General features: G+C 36.7%; 3 protein-coding genes and 1 long non-coding RNA gene across 5 annotated transcripts; 2 read left to right on the forward strand and 2 right to left on the reverse strand.

Annotated features, from left to right (window-relative positions):
• Positions 1 to 4,691: 4,691 nt before the first annotated feature.
• Positions 4,692 to 5,603, reverse strand: LOC6648856 (UPF0746 protein DDB_G0281095). Its single transcript, XM_002070910.4, has 2 exons — positions 5,402 to 5,603; positions 4,692 to 5,338 (listed from the first exon to the last, which is right to left on the reverse strand). Exons 1-2 carry the CDS (start codon positions 5,601 to 5,603, stop codon positions 4,692 to 4,694), a joined length of 849 nt encoding a protein of 282 aa, XP_002070946.4.
• A 2,096-nt stretch (positions 5,604 to 7,699) lies between these two features.
• Positions 7,700 to 8,421, reverse strand: LOC6648857 (integumentary mucin C.1). Its single transcript, XM_002070911.4, has one exon. The coding sequence runs from the start codon at positions 8,398 to 8,400 to the stop codon at positions 7,825 to 7,827; it is 576 nt and encodes a 191-aa protein (XP_002070947.1). The 5' UTR covers positions 8,401 to 8,421; the 3' UTR covers positions 7,700 to 7,824.
• A 1,223-nt stretch (positions 8,422 to 9,644) lies between these two features.
• LOC124460851 lies at positions 9,645 to 10,910 on the forward strand. Its single transcript, XR_006954829.1, has 4 exons — positions 9,645 to 9,717; positions 9,773 to 9,874; positions 10,496 to 10,664; positions 10,762 to 10,910. It is a non-coding gene; the product is annotated as an uncharacterized LOC124460851 (long non-coding RNA).
• Positions 10,911 to 20,206: 9,296 nt separating this feature from the next.
• LOC6648858 (E3 ubiquitin-protein ligase KCMF1) lies at positions 20,207 to 21,366 on the forward strand. Of its 2 annotated transcripts, none has more exons than XM_023179464.2 (2): positions 20,207 to 20,268; positions 20,409 to 21,366. In XM_023179464.2, the coding sequence occupies exon 2, from the start codon at positions 20,429 to 20,431 to the stop codon at positions 21,284 to 21,286; it is 858 nt and encodes a 285-aa protein (XP_023035232.1). In that variant the 5' UTR covers positions 20,207 to 20,268; positions 20,409 to 20,428; the 3' UTR covers positions 21,287 to 21,366. The 2 variants fall into 2 exon arrangements, with proteins under 2 accessions (XP_023035232.1, XP_046868387.1); XM_047012431.1 differs by lacking the exon at positions 20,207 to 20,268 and adding an exon at positions 20,299 to 20,341.
• The last annotated feature ends 17 nt before the right edge of the window (positions 21,367 to 21,383 follow it).

Raw genomic sequence — 21,383 nt, forward strand, 5'->3', positions numbered from 1 at the left:
AAAAAATTGTATTGCCTACTTTTCGGCTGCCTTATATTCGTATGCTTTGGACAAAATCCTATTGATTTGAGTTTATCCAGCAGAAGAGTATCTTTTGCTCTGTGTGATTAGAATTCAACTTGTGAATGTATTGTGTTAATATATTCATGAGTTCTGGCTCAAGTATTTAACATACAAACACACACGCGGAACTAAGTACTCTCTTCTTTCGTCTTAGGATTCTTTAGGATCCTTGAGATCATAATGCAATGAAATTTTTGTTTTCATTTTGAAGCACATATTCTCCGCCTCATTCAGCCCGAGCATTGTGTAAAGTTTCGAGTGGCATAAACTAATATTGACATGGTAAATGTAGAACAGTCGAATGTGGGCACATCAGAACAAGTGGGCCTGATGGCCGCGGGAGGGGGCCTAGAAGTGGAAAGGCAGTGTATAGAACGTGCCTGAGCACGTCTTATACTTAACTTTGTTAAACACAAATCCTTTGGGCAAAGTGTTCGGTTCGTTTCTGTTGCTTTCGTTTCTGTTCGTTTCATTTCGTTCTCATACCAATCCCTCTTGGCCACGCACACGCAAAATTACAGGGCAACAGACAGAGAAAATGAGCGCCGGAGAGGTAGAGAGCGACTAGACATAATCGCATAAAGATAAAACGGTTAAACAGTCGCGAGGCGAACAAAGTAGAAATAAAACCCATAAGATGGAAAAACAGAAGAAGAAATTAGACGACGCGGGCCCAGAAGACGCTGTTAGAATTGACCTAGTGCCTAGTTGTGGGTGTGGACGCTGATGATGATGATACTGATGATGATGACGATGATAATGATGATGGCAAAATGGTGGCACAGCCAACGAAAATCTGTCAATTATTTAAATCGCCCGGCAAAAATCTCGAGACACAGAGACAAAACAAAAAATACAAATATATTCTTCTTTGAAGACTCTTTTGACTCCGGTGTCGCGGTGTCGGAGTCGATGCCTCTGCTGGTAATTAACGTGAAAATAAGCGCATTAATGTCAGCGCGGTTTATGGTCAACAGAAAGAGACAAAACTAACTGACAAAGGTTGAGAGCAAGACAGAAAATTGAGACATCTGGAAGGGGGAAACGCGGCTGGGTTGCCTTTGGCAACTTAAAAATGGTTTTCCACTCAACAACAACAACAATAACAACAACAACAACATAAAATAAAATAAAAATAATAATAAAAGAAAAGGCCTTTTCGACCATTCAGCGCCATCGTTGCCGTTGCTTTCTTCTATCCTCTAATTATGAAATCGGAATCGAAATTCATCCTTCGATGCGAAAAGCAAGCAAATTAAAATTATAAGTCCGCCAAAATTTCCAAGACTGAAATCGCAATTAAAGAGATTCTGCTGCTGGTAGTGAACCTTCTTTCTTTCATTGTGTGTAGACTGACAACGTCATTAGCAGCATTTACACTAAGTGGAATGGAGAAAGAGTGGAGAAAAAAGTAGAAAAATTAGATACAGAGAAAACGAGAGGCAGGCATAAAAGAAAGGAAGGAAAGTGCCAAGATAGATAAACAGAATAAGCTAAAAAAAGATAGAATGAGATAAGCGTAGACACAAATTAAACTGAAATTAGTTTCAACTCATTTTGGCTTAAAGAGCAAAAGAGTGCAAACGGAAAAGAGCATGCAAAATAAATTGTTATACTTGAATTATACTTCCTATAACTATATATATGTAAAGCTTAAACCAAACGAATTAAGATATATATACATATAATCCATACATGTTAAAGGTAAAACTTGATTTAGAAAACAAGAATTGATAACATGGATTGAAGAGATTTATATCGAATTTCAATAAGCTTAGAACTTTTTATAAAATTAGTTTCTACTTCACCCCTAAGATTTAGTTTAACTAAAGTATGCAAATATTTGTCATCTTTCGCCAAAAATTCGGAAAAAAAGATATATGTATGTAGTATATGCAAAGTTAGAAGTTACTTGAACAACAGAACTTTTTACTCGACATAAAACTATTATTATTCCAGAAAAAAGAAAAAAGTATTATATTGTTTCTCTTTTACTATAAAAAAAAAACAAAATCTGTTCTGAAGGTTGGGTAATTACTTACCACTACAAAACTACTTACCACCAGAAAAAAAGACATCTCGAAATGAAATATTTTTAAAATAAAGCAGTTTTTAATATCGATATAGATACATACATTATAGATTCTCATCAGCTCTTCTTTAGGAAGGAAGGGTTACTCATAATCAAAAACGGCCAATAACTCAATTGGCCATTGTCAGCTCCACTCATGGAGTGGTTTGAAAGTGTTTGTGTTGATTTTTCTTGCATTTTATGATGACTTTGGGCAACAAGCGCAAGAGCAACATCTACCAAAATGAGTGGCTTTGATGGTTCTTACTGCTGTCTTTCCCCCTCTCTCTGTTGCTCTCTCTCTATGTGTCTCCCCCTAGAACTTCCTTGGACTGTTGCAGTCAGCGATAAAAACCCACAAAACATAGGCAACCTAGCGAAGACGATGCCAACGACGACGACAAGCTGCTCGGCGTGCAAAAACAATGAGGTGATAAACTTGCAGGCTCAACGCATGACAACGATACCCAACAACCTAGTCGGGAACAACAGCAACAACAGCGACAACAACAACGACAACAACGACAACGTCACATTTTGATGGCTCCTTGGAGAGCTTCATTCCAAAAAGAAAAATTCTTTTCTATCAAAATGAGAGTCGATCGAATGTTACCCTGTAAAGAGTGTATGCTAAATCCATCTCGTGGACCCTCAAAGAAAGTAAACAATAAATTGCATTGCATACTCTTAGGAGGAAATTCAAATTCATGTTCTTTGATTGCTCATGAACAAGTATATATATCCTTTGAAATAGGATTAAATTGCATATATGCTTTAGATGTATCATGTATATAGGGTGCATTAAGAAGAAGAAATGCAACAGCAGCCGCCATCGTCATTTGCGGTGTCTTTCATGCACTTGCCCTCTCGCTCTCGCTCTCTCCTTCTCCTTCTCTACCTCTCTCTCTCTCTCTCTCTCTCTCTCTGTTTTTCTTTCTATGCCTTGTTATCTATCTATCTCTATCTCGCTCTTTGTCTAAATGGGAGTGTGTTGTGTGCATGCAAACAACAAAGAAAAATCAGCAGTCGACTTTTCGGTTTTAGTATAGGGGACGATGTCATAGTCCTTCAAGACCCCCATGTTCTATATACAAACACACCACCAATACATATGTATATACATATATACAAAATATGTATATATATATCTTACATTTTTAGTATATATATGTAAGTAAGCATATTCCACTCTACATACTGGTCTTCTTTCTTTTTTCCCTTCTGCTTTTGCTCTTTAACGTTGTTTCGAAAAGAAAGTTGGTTGACTTTTGAATGACTTTCTTGGCTCCCAGCCTCAACCATCTGACTCCCTCTCCAATCTGTGCTCACCCCCTCCCTTTCTCATGTATCCTGGTGTTGTGTACTTGTTGTTGTTGGTTTCCTTTTACTTTTTTCTCCTTTTTTGTTTGTTTATGTGTTAAGTGCACTGGGCCCACAACGCGAGCAAAATCTCTTTAAACGTTGACATCGTTTGGTGGAGCAGAAATTGAGCTGGAGTTGGTCCCTAAAACTAGCTCTCCACTAGAGCGCTTTCCTTTGACAAACTAGGTGGATTAACATTTTTTGGAAACCGCTTTACATATACATATATGTACATATCTACTTGTAACTAAATTTTTGTGCATCTTGCAGTTTGTCACACATACCCATACTACATATATTGGTATATATATGTATGTAGGCACATACATAGTTATATGTATTTTACATTTTTAATTTGATCCAAAATGAGTATCATATCGAGCTCATCTAATGAGAAATGTGTTTTTTTACCTAACTATGCTAATTCGATTTCTTTCACAAGCAACAGAAACTAGTGAAATTTTTACAATGCCTAAACCATTTGTGAATTATAACACATGACAACAATATCTAACGTTTTCCCTGTAATTTACTGATTTGAGCCAATTGCATAGATTCTATTCTATTTGTCAAGTTCTATTTTAAGAAAAGCCCTTAACTTGCCATAAACCTTTCAAGAACTGTTTCAAAAAATATTATTAAACTGGAAGCCAGGAGAGAAAATATGACTCGACTTGGTTTACTTTTTGTTGGAAATTCTGATTGTGGATGGGCAAATATAACTAATTAGAATATGTTTCGGTTTGAACTTCGACCCTACAAAGACAACGTTCGACAAGGGTTAAACTTATGTTGGACATAACGTTTGAGCGATCAGATAAGAAGGGAAAAGAAAAGAGTTGGCATATTTTGCTGTCTCTCTCTCTCTCTCTCTTGGTTTTTCGCTCTGTGTCACAGAACTTCTCTACCCCGCCAACGTTCTCTGGGCACTTGTTTTAATTACAGTTTCATGTCGGATTCCCCAGGACCAAAAGTGCATTTTCAATTTTCAGCTGGACATGAGACAGAAAGACAAAAGTCATTTGGGTATTCATATTTCTTTCTTTTTCTTGGGTTTTTTTTGTTCATTTCATCTCTCTTACTTTCTCTTTCGCTCCCTCTGCTTTGGCATCCATTAAATTTTATTTGTCGCTCTTGATGATTAAGGAAAAGGAATAGAAGAGAAAGAAGAAGAAGCAAAAGCTGTGAGCCTAGCTTAGACCTGGTTAATGGTGTTATTGTTGTTGAGACGTCGGCGACGCTGCTGGTTCTGCTGCTGGCGTCGACGTTGCTGCTGGGGCTGCTGGCGACGTAGTCTCTGCTGTTGCTGACGACGACGTTGCTGCTGACGACGACGTTGCTGCTGATTATTGTTGTTTTGTTGCTGTTGTCCTCGACGCTGATTGGGACGACGACGACGTATCTGTTGCTGCTGGTTCTGACCGTTACGACGACGATTATTACCGTTACCTGGCACAATGCGTTTGCGAACAATGCGACGTCGTACTCCGCCATTGCCATTGCCACTGCCGCTGCCGTTGCGACGTCTTCTCTGCTGCTGAGCAGCATTCGAAGGACGACGACGACGTCTGCGTCTTTGTGGATTCTGCTGGCCACGTGGATGATTATTGACCTGTTGTTGCTGTTGCTGCTGCTGCTGGTCTTGTTCGTTCTCGTCCTCTTTTTGCGGCAACATATCCCCATTAGCTTGCTCAGCTACTTCGCCAGCATCTTCTGGCTGATTATTCTGTGGCCGTTTCCTTTTAATATTATGCACCTGACCCACTTGAACGTTGCTGCCCACCTGCTCACAGGGAACATCACTATAAACCACAACATTGCCATAATTGCATACAATTTGTTCTTGCTCTTGTTGCTGCTGTTGCTGCTGCTGCTGGTGGTCCGATTGGTCATCATTCTCCTGACCCTCAATCGCTTGGCGTCCCTCAATACTGCCAATGGGCGATTGCTTGCCATCAATTTCATAGATATCACCCGATTTGGTTATAAAACCAGTTACCTTCAATGGCTTCTGTTCGACCACCTGAATCTTTGATTTCACTTCGGTTGGCCCCACATCTGATGAGTTTTCAACCTGAACGGGAACCACCAAATTCTTCTTTTTCATGGGCGGCGCATTGATTATTATCGATGGTTTTGCCGTGGATCCAGGCACCGAGGATGAGACAGCTGACACATTGCGGGCTAATTCGAAATAGAGAAAGAGATCGAAGGATAATCGTTTACTAACATACTCATGGTTAGCCGCAGTTTAAACGGGAGATGCAAAAAAATTTACCGCTCACCAGCGCTTCGTCACTGGCCAGAGTTAGGCAAAGGACCAGTATTAGTCCCAAATGGATCTTCATCCTGAATTTTCTTTTTCTTTATTGTCGTTCCTAACGATCGTTCGATACTTGCTCACTTCACACTCTCAGTTGGTCAACTGATTGGCGAAATGTTCTTCAACTTACACTTATATGAATTTTTCTTTTTCTTTCGCTTCTTAAGCATAAATCATTTGGCTAACGGCTTACAGACTTTTATTTTTTTTTGTTTTTTTGGTTTTGGTTTTTTGCATAATTAACTCTCGGGAGTTCAAAGCGACCCATTTACCATCATCAAAGTTCAATGGCTCAACCTCAACATGGCTTTAGCTAAGGCCAGACAGAGACCCATCTACATCTACATCTAAAGAGAGAGACAGAGAGAGAGAGAGATAGGGAGCGAGAGAGAGAGGGAGAGATAGATAGAGCTAAAAAGACAAAGATCATTAACATATTTTTCGTTTTGATTTATGCAAATTAATTTTTCGAAATCTTCTAACTTTGCTTATACACATATTTTTCTTTACTTAGAACTTGACCTCTGAAGTAAGCATAAAAAACAAAAAATCAAACACAAAAATAAACACAAATAAATAAATTAATAAAACGAAACCATACTAACTACAATAACATAAACGAGCAATCTGACAATTGTTCTTCTTTCGGCCTTTAAAATATTAAGATTTGAAAAGATATAAATCGATGAAAGTTCTCAGGTCAAAGTCAAAGTCAATTTGGTCAACTAGATAAACAAAAACTTTCTTTTTATAAGTTTATACACATGGACATTAGTATTTTAGTATACCCAAAATCGCCCGAGCTCACCTTTAAATGAAGCTTCTCCTGCTCTACTCTCAATATTGTCAATACTGAAAAAAATGTCTCATTCTTAATGTAAGTGAGTTCAATTAGCTTGATTTAAGTAAGAGAAAATCTAACTCTATGGCTTAATTGACAACTCTCATCGTCCACGAGTTCGAGGTAGTACTAATAGATAAGTTCAATTTTTGATAATGGAAACTTAGATTGATGATCTAAGTGCTGTCTACAAAGTAAGGAACACGTAAGTGATTACCACTTCATCAACACATTTCCGGTTGTGATGCCTACACCTAATTAAATTTAGTATATGAAATAAACAAAGTCTTTTAAAATTCAAAGATCGAAACCAGTGTCGGATCTAAGCGAAATGAGGATTGACATTTAGTTAAACTTACTTTAACTAAACGCCTACAAGTTGGCCAAATCGTGAATCGAACGATCAAGTATTATTATTATCAGTATTGGATATAGCTCTGAACTATGTATTAGGTTGATAGTTGTGTCTAAAAAAGCCTTCGTCTTAGACCAAAAAGTACATCCATCCATACTAGTCACTACTACTATCAAGTACCCATAGAACATATTTCACCAGTGATAAATAAAAGTGTTTAAGTGCAAATTTCTAAATGCAATTAATTAGTTAACCCAGTCAGTGGAAAATTTAAATATTTGCTAGCATGAAGGCAAAAACTTTGACCACAAATAATATTAATTAGTTGCTTTGATTGTGACACTTTTGTTGTCATTTTTAATATCTGTGTAATAGTTCATTCAAATAATAAAATATGAATTAAATAGAAAATAATTAAATAGATTTTTTCGGTTTGTTTTGTTCTTGTCAAATGCGTAAAAACATATAAATCTTTTCTATTGACCAAATGTTGGGTTCAAATTCTAAACAAATTCTCTTCAAATCAATATTTAAACTTTTTTGCACTAATTTATTAAAACTTTCTCTCTTGTGCAGTTAACTGGATTTTGCATAACTAGATAACTTGATGATTAATTTTAGTACAAACTTCAAGCAGAGGCACAAAAAAAAAAGTAGAAAATAACTTGAGCAAACACACCTTCATTTCATTTATCATTGATATCAATTCACAACAAATATAGTTTGATTTATTTACTGCAAAACTTTCATTAAAAAACCAAAAAAAAAAAAAAAGAGAGGGACAATTCCATGAAAACTCCTTAAATTACTTAGTTTCTGTGCTTGTTACGCCGATTGTAGGCTCGCAGTGCGTCGGCCAATTCCGATTGGGAATCGCGCTGCTCCTTCTCCTGTTTGCGTTCCTGTTGCTTTCTCAGTTGTTTGCACATCTTCTTGAGCTTCTTGCGCTCCTTTTTACCCGACCTGTGATCATGATCGTCATCCTCCTCGGAGGAGTCGTCGTCACGTTTGTGACGATGGCTCAATTCGGCGCATTGTTGTAATAGTTTCTCTAGTTCGTCATCGGGTTTGGCTGTTGTTGTCGTTGTTGTTGTTGTTGTTGCTGCTGTTGTTGTTGTGGTTGGTTTTGGTGTGGTTGTTGTTGAGGTTGTTGTTGTCGAAGAGCTATCACTCTTAGGCTTCTCTGTAGTGGTGGTAGTGGAGGTGGTGGTGGTTGAGGGGGTGGTGCTACTACTTGAGCTTTCCTCCTTTGGCTTGGGTGTTGTTGTCGTTGTTGTTGTTGTTGTTGTTGTTGTCGTTGAGCTATCTTGAGGATAGGCCTCTATCAGCAAGGAACAACTGCCCATTAATATCACACCCAACAACAATATTGTAACCGCACGCATTTTTTAGCCCAGACAGTTCAATCAAAACTAAATTGAGCTCAAATGCTGCTATTTGCTTATATAGCCAGCACTTAGCACAAATCCATGAAAACTACGTCATTTATCGTACATCATATCGAGCAACTGGTTTTTCGATTTGTATAGTTTTTTTCTGTTGTTGTTGGTTTCTTTTCGATAATCGTCAAAATACTACAACAAATACAACTACAAATTTATAGACTGTGAATATTAATAAACATTTTTATATTTATTATCTTTGTAAAGGGGATTTTTTTTTCTGCTACCCTAAATTTGAAATAATTTTGTTAAGAGTCTTTTAAACCATGGATATATGGGTGAACATCTACAGAAATTGCCAAAACGTGATTCTATTACTTTAATATTGGTTTATTATTAACTTCTTCAAAATTGAGCTAGTTTTTATATTTCTTAAATCTAAAAGGTAGTAGTAAAGGTAGGTAGTAAAGAGATCTTGACTAAAATATCAAAATATTCCAATTGCAATATCTTCTCACTCCAATTGTCGATTAAGTTGAGAAGAATAGAAGAACTTGTTTGGCTTAAATTCTGGCAGACAAATCGACAAACAGGCAGACTGACAGACTGACTATATTATATCGATTTTCGGGTCTTCACGTTTTCAAACATGTTTTGTGCCACTGTCGTTGGCTCTCTTTCCTCTTTCCGTGTTTACATTTAATATTAATACTTCAGTAGGTAGTGTGCTCGGTAAACTATGTATATTTGAAATTTCTTTACAAATACAAGTTTATTATATGCGTAAATAGATCAGGTTAACTTGTCGTTGTTGATTGCATGGACGGGTCCAAAGGGGGGATAATCGGGGGTCTGCTAGGTCTAGACACCCCAAAAAAATTCCGAATTCGATTAATATTTTCCTTTTTTGTTTTTCTTTATACCTCCAACTAGTGAGGTTTCGAAGTGGTGATGCAATTTCGATAAATCCTGATACTAACAATATAAGCCTTCATCAAAATGTATTGAAATAACACAGCCAAAAATCATGTTGTTCCTAGATCCATCCATTGTGATTGATCTACTATATATATTAAATGGATCTATGCTTGCCTATAAAAACTTTCTTTAAATAATTATCATCTGAACCAAAAATTGAAAATCCAAAAGGATTAATCGCAAAACTCATTTCAATTCCAAGAACATATTGGGAAACATATAAAGAAAATTTTAAATTCTTTAACTCGACTCTCCCTAAAATCAGGTGGCAACTAAGAGGATTCCTTTTATAATGCCCCATCAAGATGTATCCCTTGGACGAATTCGGTCAGCCAGGAACAGGTTACAAAATGTTGTATAATCCAATGGCAATTGGAATAATTTTAAATTGTTTCAGCTGACTTGATTTCTTCATCCAAATTAGCCATATTGTAAAATTAAACCCTAGAACCTAAAGCCGCTTAATCAGCTTCGAAATGAAATGCCATCATATATGTATGTAAGTATATACAATTGAGCACATAATATTATTAAATTTATAATGTATAAATATCAACGCATATTTATTATAATTATACCTATCTACATATATATATATATATATATATATATATATATATATATATAGGTATATATCTGTGTGAATTTCGTCTTATTATCATTGCACGACACTCGATTTTTGCGGCTTGGCGCGTTATAATGCCTCGCTAATTGTTTATCAATTACAATTGTTAATTGTTTAATGCGATTGCAAAGTGCCGCTTCATGTTGCAACAAAAAAACAAACAAAAAAAAACGAGCAGGAGAAAAAAGACACGACAACAATTTGGAACTCTAGGCATTACTTGCTCATTTTTTTGTTCGTTGCCATTTGTACAAGTAATTAAATAAAAAACGAATGACTGAAAAATGTACAAAGCACTGTACTGCACAATATATGTAAATATATAAATTTATTTATTAAATACGTGGAGATACATAGTTGTTTTTATATATGTGCAGATATATACATATAAAAAAAACAAGTAATTAAAAAGCGCAACAGCAAGAAAAAGAAGCATCTCTCCATTGCCCCCACTATCCATTCCACCTTCCACATGTTTGTTCCCTTTGGACGCAGACGTCTGCCCCCAATGTCATCTTCTCATCCTCATCCACATGCTCGTCATCATCATAGTCATCATCGTCATCATCATGCCTCAAATGCAGCAATTTTAATGAAACAGAGAGAATATGTTAATTGCGTGTGAAACCGCTGCGTCGAGTTGCCACTTGCCATACATATACAGGTATTTAAATATATACAGATATATATATATACATCGCTTTTATTTATTATTATTTTTTATACATACATGCCTGTGTATTTGGGTGTGTATTTTACAGTACAGAGCAAGGCAAAACAGAAGCAACATGAATGGGAGTTTCTATGGAATTGGCTTGCTTCTGATGGCTTATCATAAACAAAATCGCCTTGACCCAATGCAACATGTGTGTACGGTGATTTGCTTCTTTTTCATTTCTCAAAAGCCTTTTTTGTGGGCCCCAAAGATAAAACAATTGAAAATTTTTAAATAAAAGCCTCTCCCCCCCAACCCACACAGACATTTGTATAAGGATGCTATATGTCTTTATTTGATTTAGTTTTTGGGGCAAAATATAAATAAACTTGTTTTTAATTGACTAGAAACCATAGATAAGAATATCCAATTAAATAGATTGCTTTCGAGACAAGATTTAATACATGTATGTATGTTTATATGTACAATTTTATTTTGTTTTCTTACATAATTTTTGTATTTCTTTTAATGAAATCAACCAAAAAGGGTGAAACAACCAAATTGTAAAGTTTTGTTTTGCTTAGTTTTTATGTTTTATTAATTTTAACCATTTTCTATTTATTTATTATTGTTATATATTAAATTGTTTATAATTGGAAAACGTATTTTAAGCAAATACAATACCAATTAAAACAACATATCCATTGACATTTAGTCCCAATTAAGGGGTACGGGCATTCAGATCTAGGTCACTACATCATTCAATGGGTGATTGGTTCATGGGTCAGAAACTTAGCTCTTCCCCGAGGCAGCTTAATATCCTTTCTAATGGGTAGGTATTGGTAAGTCATGGATGTTAACCAGCAAATCAACTTGCGAATTAACTGATATCAACATATAACTAATGTAATGTAAAGTTTCTTCCTCGTCACGGCAAATATTGCCATGCATTTTAAAACACTTTTAAAGCAAATGGTCTTGCCGAGGTATTTTGTTAATCTATAGTGGATTTATCGACGACATATTATATGAATGTTAACTCACCTTGAAATTTATAAGGACCTTTATATGCCTTTGATAAAAGATAAAATTGCGAAGCTAAGCAAAATACATATTGACAATCTTATAAGCCCTTGGTCTACTTGATCATAATGTAACAAACATAAGACTGAAAAAGTATAAAATATATTGCATCTCTCAACAAGACTTTAACTTAAATTGTACATAAATTTAAATGAAGCTCATGTAAAATGTACTTAGTATTTAAATAGATTTAATAACTCATCTGTATAACCTAGAGTTATTATATAAAAGTATTAATGTAGCCGACTATTTCTCTTACGTTTAATGTATCTTCAAGTTTACTCATTGTTCAAGGATGCACATAATATAAAAGGTATACAATTATTTGAACAATCAATCAAGTAACCCAAATATCTTTAAAGATTATCTTTTTTCCTTTTAATTAAATAACGACTATGGTATTACCCTACTAAGGGACTTTAGGAAAAAACTACATCGGACACCATCAAAAAGCGTAGCAGAAACTCATGTTGGCAATAACGATTGATATTTTCAAAAGAAAAAAAATCATTTGGCCTTTCTGTAGTGGGGAGACAAAATCAATTTATTGAAGTTTGCCGATTTATGTGTAATGAAACGAAAAGCTTATTTTATTTGCTACTCATATTGAGTAAATCCTCCATGAAATAAATGCAAATTATAGTAGAACAACTAGTTATAACTAATACCCAATTATTATAATCTAAAAACTTTGTTGCAGCTTCAAAACCGAGAGCCAGACAGTGGAAAGTAAAGCGTAAAGAGAAAATAAGGGGCCTGAATGCCATAAAGATATTTTGTATGCTAAAGTATGCTAAACTCCAAGCTAATGTCGGATGGCTCTAAGCCAAATTATCATCTAAAAGAGTTGCACTAATGAGTGCAGCAGCAGCAGAGCCACCATCCCTGGCCTGGGATAGAATACTCATCATTCTTGTCTGCAGGTTTAACATCAGCATCAGCATCAGCTTTAGATTCAGGGAAGAGGCAAAGTTAACCAAGTCATGTCAACTTTCAGTCAGGCAAACTCTTCTTTTGCTCATTCGCCTTTTACAAATTGCTGACAAGTGCATTTTCATAAGGATAATATTTCAAATAGAATAAGAATCTTCATGCACAAATATATTCATATATGTGTATGTATTTGTACATATTATTTTGTGGAAACACGTAAAATTTAAACTGCTTAGCATTCGGATAGTCCGCCAGTAAAAGAAATATCTGCTGCTGGTCCTGGCTCTGTTCGGTTGAATGCCAAACAGTTGAATGAATTGAGAAAAATGTTGAACATTATCCTTTTGAGTGGTGTACTAAAAAGCTGCTTGAATGCAATTTCACGTTCGTTCTCGTTTTCGTTCGGCTCCTTTCTCGCTTGCCATTCGGAAGATGTGTACTAAAGTCAGAGAAAGGAAGCGCAGGCGCAGGCAGCGACGCGACGTTCGACGCTGGCTTTAACAGTGGCAGAGAGTTAACAGAGACAAGTGGGAACAGTTTTCCAGTAGTAGTAGTAGTAGTAGTAGTAAAAGGAGTAAAACGAGGACTGGATGGAAAAAAAAGCGAAGGCAAAGCGGAGAAGAGTGCAGAAGCAGGCGCAGAACTAGAACTAACTTGCTTTCGTTTTATTTTCGGTTTGGTTTGTGTTTTTCTTTCCTTTTTTTCCAGTTTTTTGCGGCATTTTCACTTTGATGCGTGTGGCATGTTTAACGGCACTTGATGATGCCCATCCTGCCTTCTCATCTCTCCACGCCACTACACTGAATTTCAACTCTTCTTCGTCTTCTTATGCTGCTTTTTTAGGGGGGCCGGGGTTGGTTTTCTCTCTTTTTTTTGCAGCTCTAAAATGCATTTGAATTGCTGGCAAAATGCTTTTCGTTGCACTTCATTAAACTCAACGTCAACATTCGACAACAGCCTGGCTCGTGCACTAGGCGAGTGTGTGTGTGTATGTGTGTGTGATGTGCCACGTGACCTTCGCACACACACACTCACACAATACACTTGCCCCTCAGCATTCACTCCTTCCACTCGCCGAGGAAGAAGCAATTGGTAAAGCAGTCACACGCATTTCACATCACGTAGGCAGAACCAAAAACTATCCAAAAGGAAACAATAAGAACAAAAAGAGAACAACAACAACACCAACAACAACAAAAGGTGATGAGAAAATCAAGAAGAAGAAAAAAATTAAATAATTTCCACTGGTTTTAATTTAGTGTCGCTCTACACTTCAACTTTTCCTAAATGAAACAATCTTCTACTTTTGCCTTTATCAATCAAACAATAAATGCCAATCCCTGAGATAACTTGGCAAACAAGTAATAAATATATTCTGATAATCTATAACCTTTTAATCAACGTTAAACTAATAAATTTAAAAATAAAATTTGAATGAAAATTTTGAACGAATTGTTTTTCTCAATCATCATCTATGCAAAAATTGAGTTGCCAAAATGCGGTACCAAAAAGAATGCAAATATCGAAATAATCATGAATGAGGGAGAGTCGAATAAAAAATCAAGATTTTTACCTCAATAGTTTAAATGATATTCGATATAAAAGCTCAAGAGCTCCAGAACCCACCGACTCTCTTCCTGGATCTGTCCATAAAATTAACACAACTCTTCATTTTTAGCCATAAATATTGAAATTTCACAGTTTCGATTCGGTATGATATGATACAAAATATATATTTTGATTAAATTAACATTATTTTGACTTTGATATTTTTTAAGGAAGATGTAAAGATTGTATAATTATTTAAATATTCTTCGCTCTTTCTTGTTGTTGCCAATTAGAAACCAATTCGTTGCAATGTCTTACATCAGTTTTTGATGAGTTTAAGATATTAAACGAAAATCGAAAATAATTTTTTTAATAGTGGATGCTCAAAATAAGTAAAAAGTATTCGAAATTGAACATCCTGAGGGAAATTTAGAAATCCTTCTAGAAATAAAACTCATTTTTTTCGAAATTTATGTAAATATTTTGGCATTCCTGGAAATTCGACCATTCCTTTAAAGGTTAAACCAAATCGATGAAATTTTAAAAATGTTCTCACAATGTGTTCAAGTTTTTTTTTTTTGAGAAAGGGGTAATAGCAATTGTTTAACAAATTTTTGTGTTGCAATACAAACATACATAGATGAATTTTAGCCATTTTTCGATTGCCAACAACAAGAACGAAAAAAAAACAGAGAGAAATGCAGAAAAAAAGTGAAAAACGAAATGAATGAATGTAGGAATGAGTAAATTTTTGCAGTCCATTTCGACTTGTCCATTGCTTTGTCACTTAAATGCCAATAGCAGGTAAAATGCCTTCATCTCGCCTCTGTTCGTTTTCTCTGGTTCTGGGGTCACAGCAAAAATTTTCCATTCCAACACCATTCACCGCATTGCTTCTCCACATCTACTACACACATCCATATCCTTGCTCTGTTTTACCCTATTGCCATTTTTCAGTTATTTTGCAGCATACTTTTAGGCTTTTGACAACAACCAAAAGCAAATGACAGCAAAAAGAGAAAAAACTGAGAGAGAAAGAGTGGGAAGAGAGAGAGGGAGTTTTTAGTTTTTGGTTTTTGGAACCCATTTCATGGCTGGCTTGATTAGCAATAGCACAAGCAATCTGAGCCACTTAATTGAACCAAGAGAGAGAGAGAGAGAGAGAGCCCAAGGCATGTAGGTGGATGGAGATTCGCTTTGAGTTTAGTTTTCAAAAGTAATCGAATGCTATAATTTCCATTAAACTGATTTCCCATGAGAGAAATGCAGCAGCAGTAGCAGCAGGCAGACCAAAGCCAACAAATGTTGCAAACGCGGCCAGCCGCCTCAAAGAAAGCCAAAAGCAGCACCAGCAAAAAAGAAAATGGCGAGCGAGAACCGTCAGTAGTTAATGGCCAACAAGCATAAAAGCATAAACTGGATGGAGAGGGACGGGAAATGCTAGGGGGAGACGGCGTAACGAAGAGCAAAACGTCGAATGAAAGAAAATGATGCAGTCGCCCAATCTCTCCACGGGGCACAGCAAAGTCAAAGTCGTCAGAGTATGTACAGTGGAGTGCCAAAGAGTGGTGCTAAAAGGAGGGACACGAAGAACGAATAAAATATAAATTGAATTAAATTCCAAAAGAGCAAAAGACGACCGACTGGTTGACTGCACTCACACATTTGAACTCTCTCACACACAAACACATATAAATAAATCAACATCTCAAAGTGCACAAGAGGCCAAAACGTCCATTGCATACTTTGTGGCGCAGCTGATCAGTCTACATAGATGGTCACACATCTAACACACGCAACTTGTGAGTCCTAAATAAAGGCTCTAACAAAGACCTCTACTTATATCGATGAATTTCAACGAATTTCGAAACTAGTTCTACAAGGTCATCGAATGCAAGTTCATCTAAAAAATCAAAAACATTTTCATGTTTAATTTGGATTACAGCAAACGACTTTTGGCTATATATGAGGCTGATTTTGAAAGAAACTAGTTTAAGTTCCAAATATTTGGCTTAATATCATACTAGCTTAGCATTAATAGCCGTATTTATGTGAACTATAATTCAAGATTAAGCACAAATCTTTTTTGAGGGCCTGTTTTTAGAACCTTTAAAATAAAAGGATTATTTGAAAACAAAAAAAGAGGCATGCTGCTGGCGTCAAGGATAAACTGATGCAGGATAATGGATGCATCATGGATGTAATTCTGGTCCTGATCTTATTCAAAATTTTGGGATCAGGACTTGAAGGATGAAACTACTTTACAGGAACTTTTCAATAACTTTCATTACCAAATTGAATATTCACTTAAATATTAACTGGCACCACATGAAATAAATAAAAATCTGTTTATGTACATTTACATATGAATACATATATGCATAATTATAACTGCTATTCAAGCATTATGTTTATTCAATTGCATAGACTCAATAAATCAATTTCTCAGTTTAGAGTTTCAGTTGCTTTGTCAACGACCGATCGGTTGGACTTATTTCGGCAGTGATCCACAACGTTTGACACTCGCATATCGCTTTAATATAAACAGAAAAGTTATCTTCTTAAAAAAAAAGGCTGCTTAAAACTTAAATTTCAATATAAATGGTGTAAGTTTTTGTCACATATGTACATATGGGGGTTTAAGGAAAACATCAAATTGGTTCGCCAAACAAAGATGCAAACAGAGATGAACACATTACACAAACACATGCACATATATATATGTATATATGTATAGAGTACCATTTAGCAACATAGTTTTTCGCATTTAGGTGAAGGACTGCTTGTAGAGTACTGTCACCTGCAACTTATGCAAATCACCGACAACAACAGAAACTGGGGAAAAATAATTTTCACATTTCCGTTACAAATAAAAACCAATTCACTTTGCTAATATGGCCACCAAACACACACACAAACACACGAGCTTTCACATACAAAAGGGCAGGCAGGAGACTCATCCGGTTTGCTGGTGGAGGTAGGGCTTTGACTGTAGAACGGAAGGAAGGAACTGCGTTTTTCGGCCCCGCACGACTTTTCAAAAACTTTATGCACGCAATGCAATAATTTTGCACAACAGCAACAAAACCAACAACTAAAGAATTAAAGCAAAAGAAACAGCAGCTAAAAAAATACCCTCTAACATGGCGTTGATTAGTTACCATCAAACCAAAATTCCAGCTGGCCAAAGTAAAGTAAAGTAAAGTCGAGATGTATCGAGTCTTTCTAGATGCTCATAAAGTAAGAGATGCTAACTTGACTCTGAAAATCTCGATTATGTTTTATGGAGGCTTGCCAATATTCTTTTAGATTGTTTCAGTTTCCTAATCGATAAAAAACTATCGGGCGATTTGTGATTGATTGACCAAGAATTAGGTTTTCTCAACGTTTACGTATTTAGTTTAATTAATTTGAATCTTTGAATCAAAAGTTAGAGTATTAAACACTTTGCCAATGTTAAATTCATTTTAGTATTTTGTATGTGTGTTTTGGTTGGTTTTCAGTTTTTTGCTCTTCTGTTGCATTTTCGCATTTGTTGTGTATGTGTGTGTGTGTGTGTGTGTGTGTGTGTGTGTGTGTGTGTGTGTGTGTGTATGTCAGTTAGTCAGTCAGTCAAGTTGGACGTTCGCTTTTTGGAGTCGTCGCATTTGCAAGTCGTTAAATGCTTTTGCAGCTCGTCATTGTCGTTGACGTTGCTTTTGTTGCCTGCAGGTCCCCTGACCAACTCTCACCATTGCCCCCTCTGTCCTTTTGTCCCTTACACCATGTTGCCTGGCATTGTCAATGCTTTCGACTTCCTTCCGCTTTGGCTAACAAATTTGCGTCGCGCATGCAGGGCCAGGCAAACATAATCATCATTATTGCTGCAATCAGCATATTTGGCAGGCTTTAAAGGGCCACACTCAGCGAGAGAGAGAGAGAGAGAGAGAGAGAGAGAGAGAGAGAAAGAGAAGGGAAAGATAAAGATGGTAAAAGACGTTCGCTTAAGGTGATAACTTTGAGATACCCTATCCTATCCGTAAATAAATTTGCTCCATTTTTAGTTTTAAACAAATCTATCTATCCAAAGCTTTCGATGACAATAAGAATGGTTTGTTGTCTCCTCTCTGGAGATGCAAATATGTATATCGATATCGGCGATCTGTAAAAATCCCTTAGCTTGTTTCTCCTTTTGAAAGTTTAGTTAGTTCCAGAAAGCTTTCTCCATTGTAGTTGGATTATCTGCTACAATCCTTTATATATGCAACAGTGACTCGAAATTTAATAGCATTGAAGCTAAGCTACATCTATGTATACCCATAAGTGGAGGGTATAAAGAGAGTACACGGAAGCATTGTAAATTTTTTATGTATATATGTACGTATGTACATATATAGGTAGCAATTCATCCCACTCTGCCCTCTCCTCTAGCTAGGTATTTTCCCCAACTGAGACTAAACTCGACTCAACTCGTCGTTTAACTCGTATAGTTCAGTTGTGTGGTTATGCTTAATATCCGTCATTAAAATTGTTGTTTTGTTGCTCGAACAGAGGACAGAAGGCACTAGTAGAAGCCAGGAGCGATGGGAGAAGTTAAGGGAGCCGGTCGGAAAAACAGGCACTCAGTGCGTGGGTTTAGGTTACGTCTAGCTTCTACCTATAGCTCCTTTGGCTAAAGTTCCGTTTCCCTACCTTCTTCTTGCTCTGCGCCTCTTATGACTTCCCTTCCCTCCCCTCTATTATTCTACTCTACTGTATGCATTATGCAAATATGCATTATATTGGCTTAGGTCTTCCAGGTGCATTGCACGATAAGAATCCATTGCGCAAAAATTAATTAGTCAATTTGCATGAAATTTATGTACAAAGCGCGAACAAACCAAACGAAACGAAACGAAACGAAACCAAAGCTAATAGAGAAAAAGGAGAAATGATTGCATGGGGAACGGGAAGTAACCCCAGAGAGAACAACAAAATTGCCAAAAATTATGCGAAAATCCATAACACATAAAAACGTAAAGAAAATCAATCGAATTGATAGAAGCCAGAAAATGGATAATAAACAAAGTGAATGCAATAATAAACCCTTTTAATCTTTGGAGTATGCCAGGCTTATTTACATCTCTTTCGTTTATTTCAAATTATTATCAACAAAGATACCAAAATATTTCTAAGCGGGCACAACATAAACAGTCATCGACAAAAGTATTGGCAACTACGCAACTACTAGTTAAAAAATAAACACCATTTTGTGGCCATGAGTTTCTGTTTAACAACTCAGCTTAAACGGTTTGGCATTGAATGCACCAATTTTTACGTACTTTATCATTTTTTTTAGCCACTACTCTTCCAATTCGCTCAAGACTGATCGCTTTCGATCAAGTTGCCTACTTTAAATTACTTGAGATTTCAGTATTAGAATGTGTAAAATGGCGGAAAATCTTCCAAAGTTATCTTATGAAATCAAGGAGTATTCATATGGTCTAGCACAAGTGTTTCAATACGGCCGCGTACATCTTCAGGTAGCTCATATTTATGCTGTATCCAACACACAGATCCTTTTCAGCCGGAATATAGTCCAGCCAAAAGAAATATTCAAATATTCTATATATTCTCAATCAGCACGACGAGACAAGTTTATATAGCCGTGTCTGTACGTCTGGATCAGTTTAAACTCTTCCTAGACGGTAAGAGCCAAAGTATCTAGCTCTCATAGGAGCGAACGGTTGAAAGCAGTGTATTTTTTAAAAAATACGTTACTTTGGACGCGATGATCATAAAAATTAATATTTTTTAGTTTAATGAAGCTGTTAATGACTGTATTGCATACCTGTCGTATAAACTTATGATGGAATGGCATGCACCCCAGCCTTTTAGATAAACCCTTTTTTGCTGTTGACGGCAATCGAAGTTAGCTCCGGCTTTCTGGCGTTAAAGTATATTCAATACTTTTTAATGTTTTGAGTAAGCCATGAAACAAATCTTTCGAAATAACAAAAGACATGTTTTGAATATCATTTTCATAGAGAAATAGGCTTCGATTCTAGTGTTACGCCGGCTAGGAAGTAAGGTAAGAACAGGTCGGTAGTTTTTTCATTAATTGTTTTTGAATCGTCCGAATCGGTATTCAAGTTTTGTATTTAGTGAGTTATTTTTCTACAAGTACGGACTCCATTCTACATTCTACATTATCATTCATTCAATCCTTAGGTACGAATTTCGGCATCTCGATGGCTTCTCACTGGAATGTGCATTGCAATGGATGTGGTTCTGGAAACTTAGTCCATTATCGTTACAAATGCTTGCGCTGTGAGGATTTCGATTTGTGTGCCGACTGCCATGAGAATAAGGTGGAGACAGGTGACCATAAGAGTACCCATCCATTCCAATGTCTGTTGGATCGGGCCGCACGCGAATTGTTCTTTGCTGGGGAACCCATACCGGAGCTATGTGCGGAAAGCTTCACATGTCCCATATGCGGTGAGATGGGGCACACACGGAAGGACTTAATTAAGCATGCTCAGTCCAAGCATCAAGGCGACTGCACGGCTGTCATTTGTCCACTGTGTGTCACCTTGGCATCCACCCATCCCGAATGGGTGATCAATATCGTTGGCCATTTGAATTTGCATCATGGCGAAGGCATATTACGCATGAGCAGTCTCAGTGGTGCCGCTGGTACTAATGCTGGTACTAGTGGTGGCAGCGGAGCTGCTGGCGGCGGCGGTGGTACCTTTGGTACTTCACCATTCAGTCTCAATTCAACTGGACGTACATCGGGCTTTAGCGGCACAGGCAGCGGCGGTGGTACAGTTGCCACAGATGGCTTTCAATATAGAACCATTTCGTCTCCCAGTATTTTGCGTACCTCGGGTGCTCATGGCAATGCCAATAATTCGAGCAGCAGCGGTTTGTCAGGTACAGCTTCTGTCAATGTTGCAGATGCCCCTCAAAGCCATCATGTGCAGATTGTTGAGGGTCCACAGCCGACAGAGGCTCCGGCGCAGAGAGTGCGTGTCCTAATGATTCCACCGCATGCTGAGTCCGAGGATCTGACCGATAGTGAAGTGTATGAAGACAGCGACTAGAATAGATATTGATGATTCCACATCCCCATTTGTATTTTAGTAAATGGCCAAATAAAAATGATTACATCAATGGAAAACCATTGACAAGTTTTTTACA

This window comes from Drosophila willistoni, unplaced genomic scaffold (assembly GCF_018902025.1).
Source record: "Drosophila willistoni isolate 14030-0811.24 unplaced genomic scaffold, UCI_dwil_1.1 Seg143.1, whole genome shotgun sequence".
Lineage (NCBI taxonomy): Eukaryota > Metazoa > Arthropoda > Insecta > Diptera > Drosophilidae > Drosophila > Drosophila willistoni.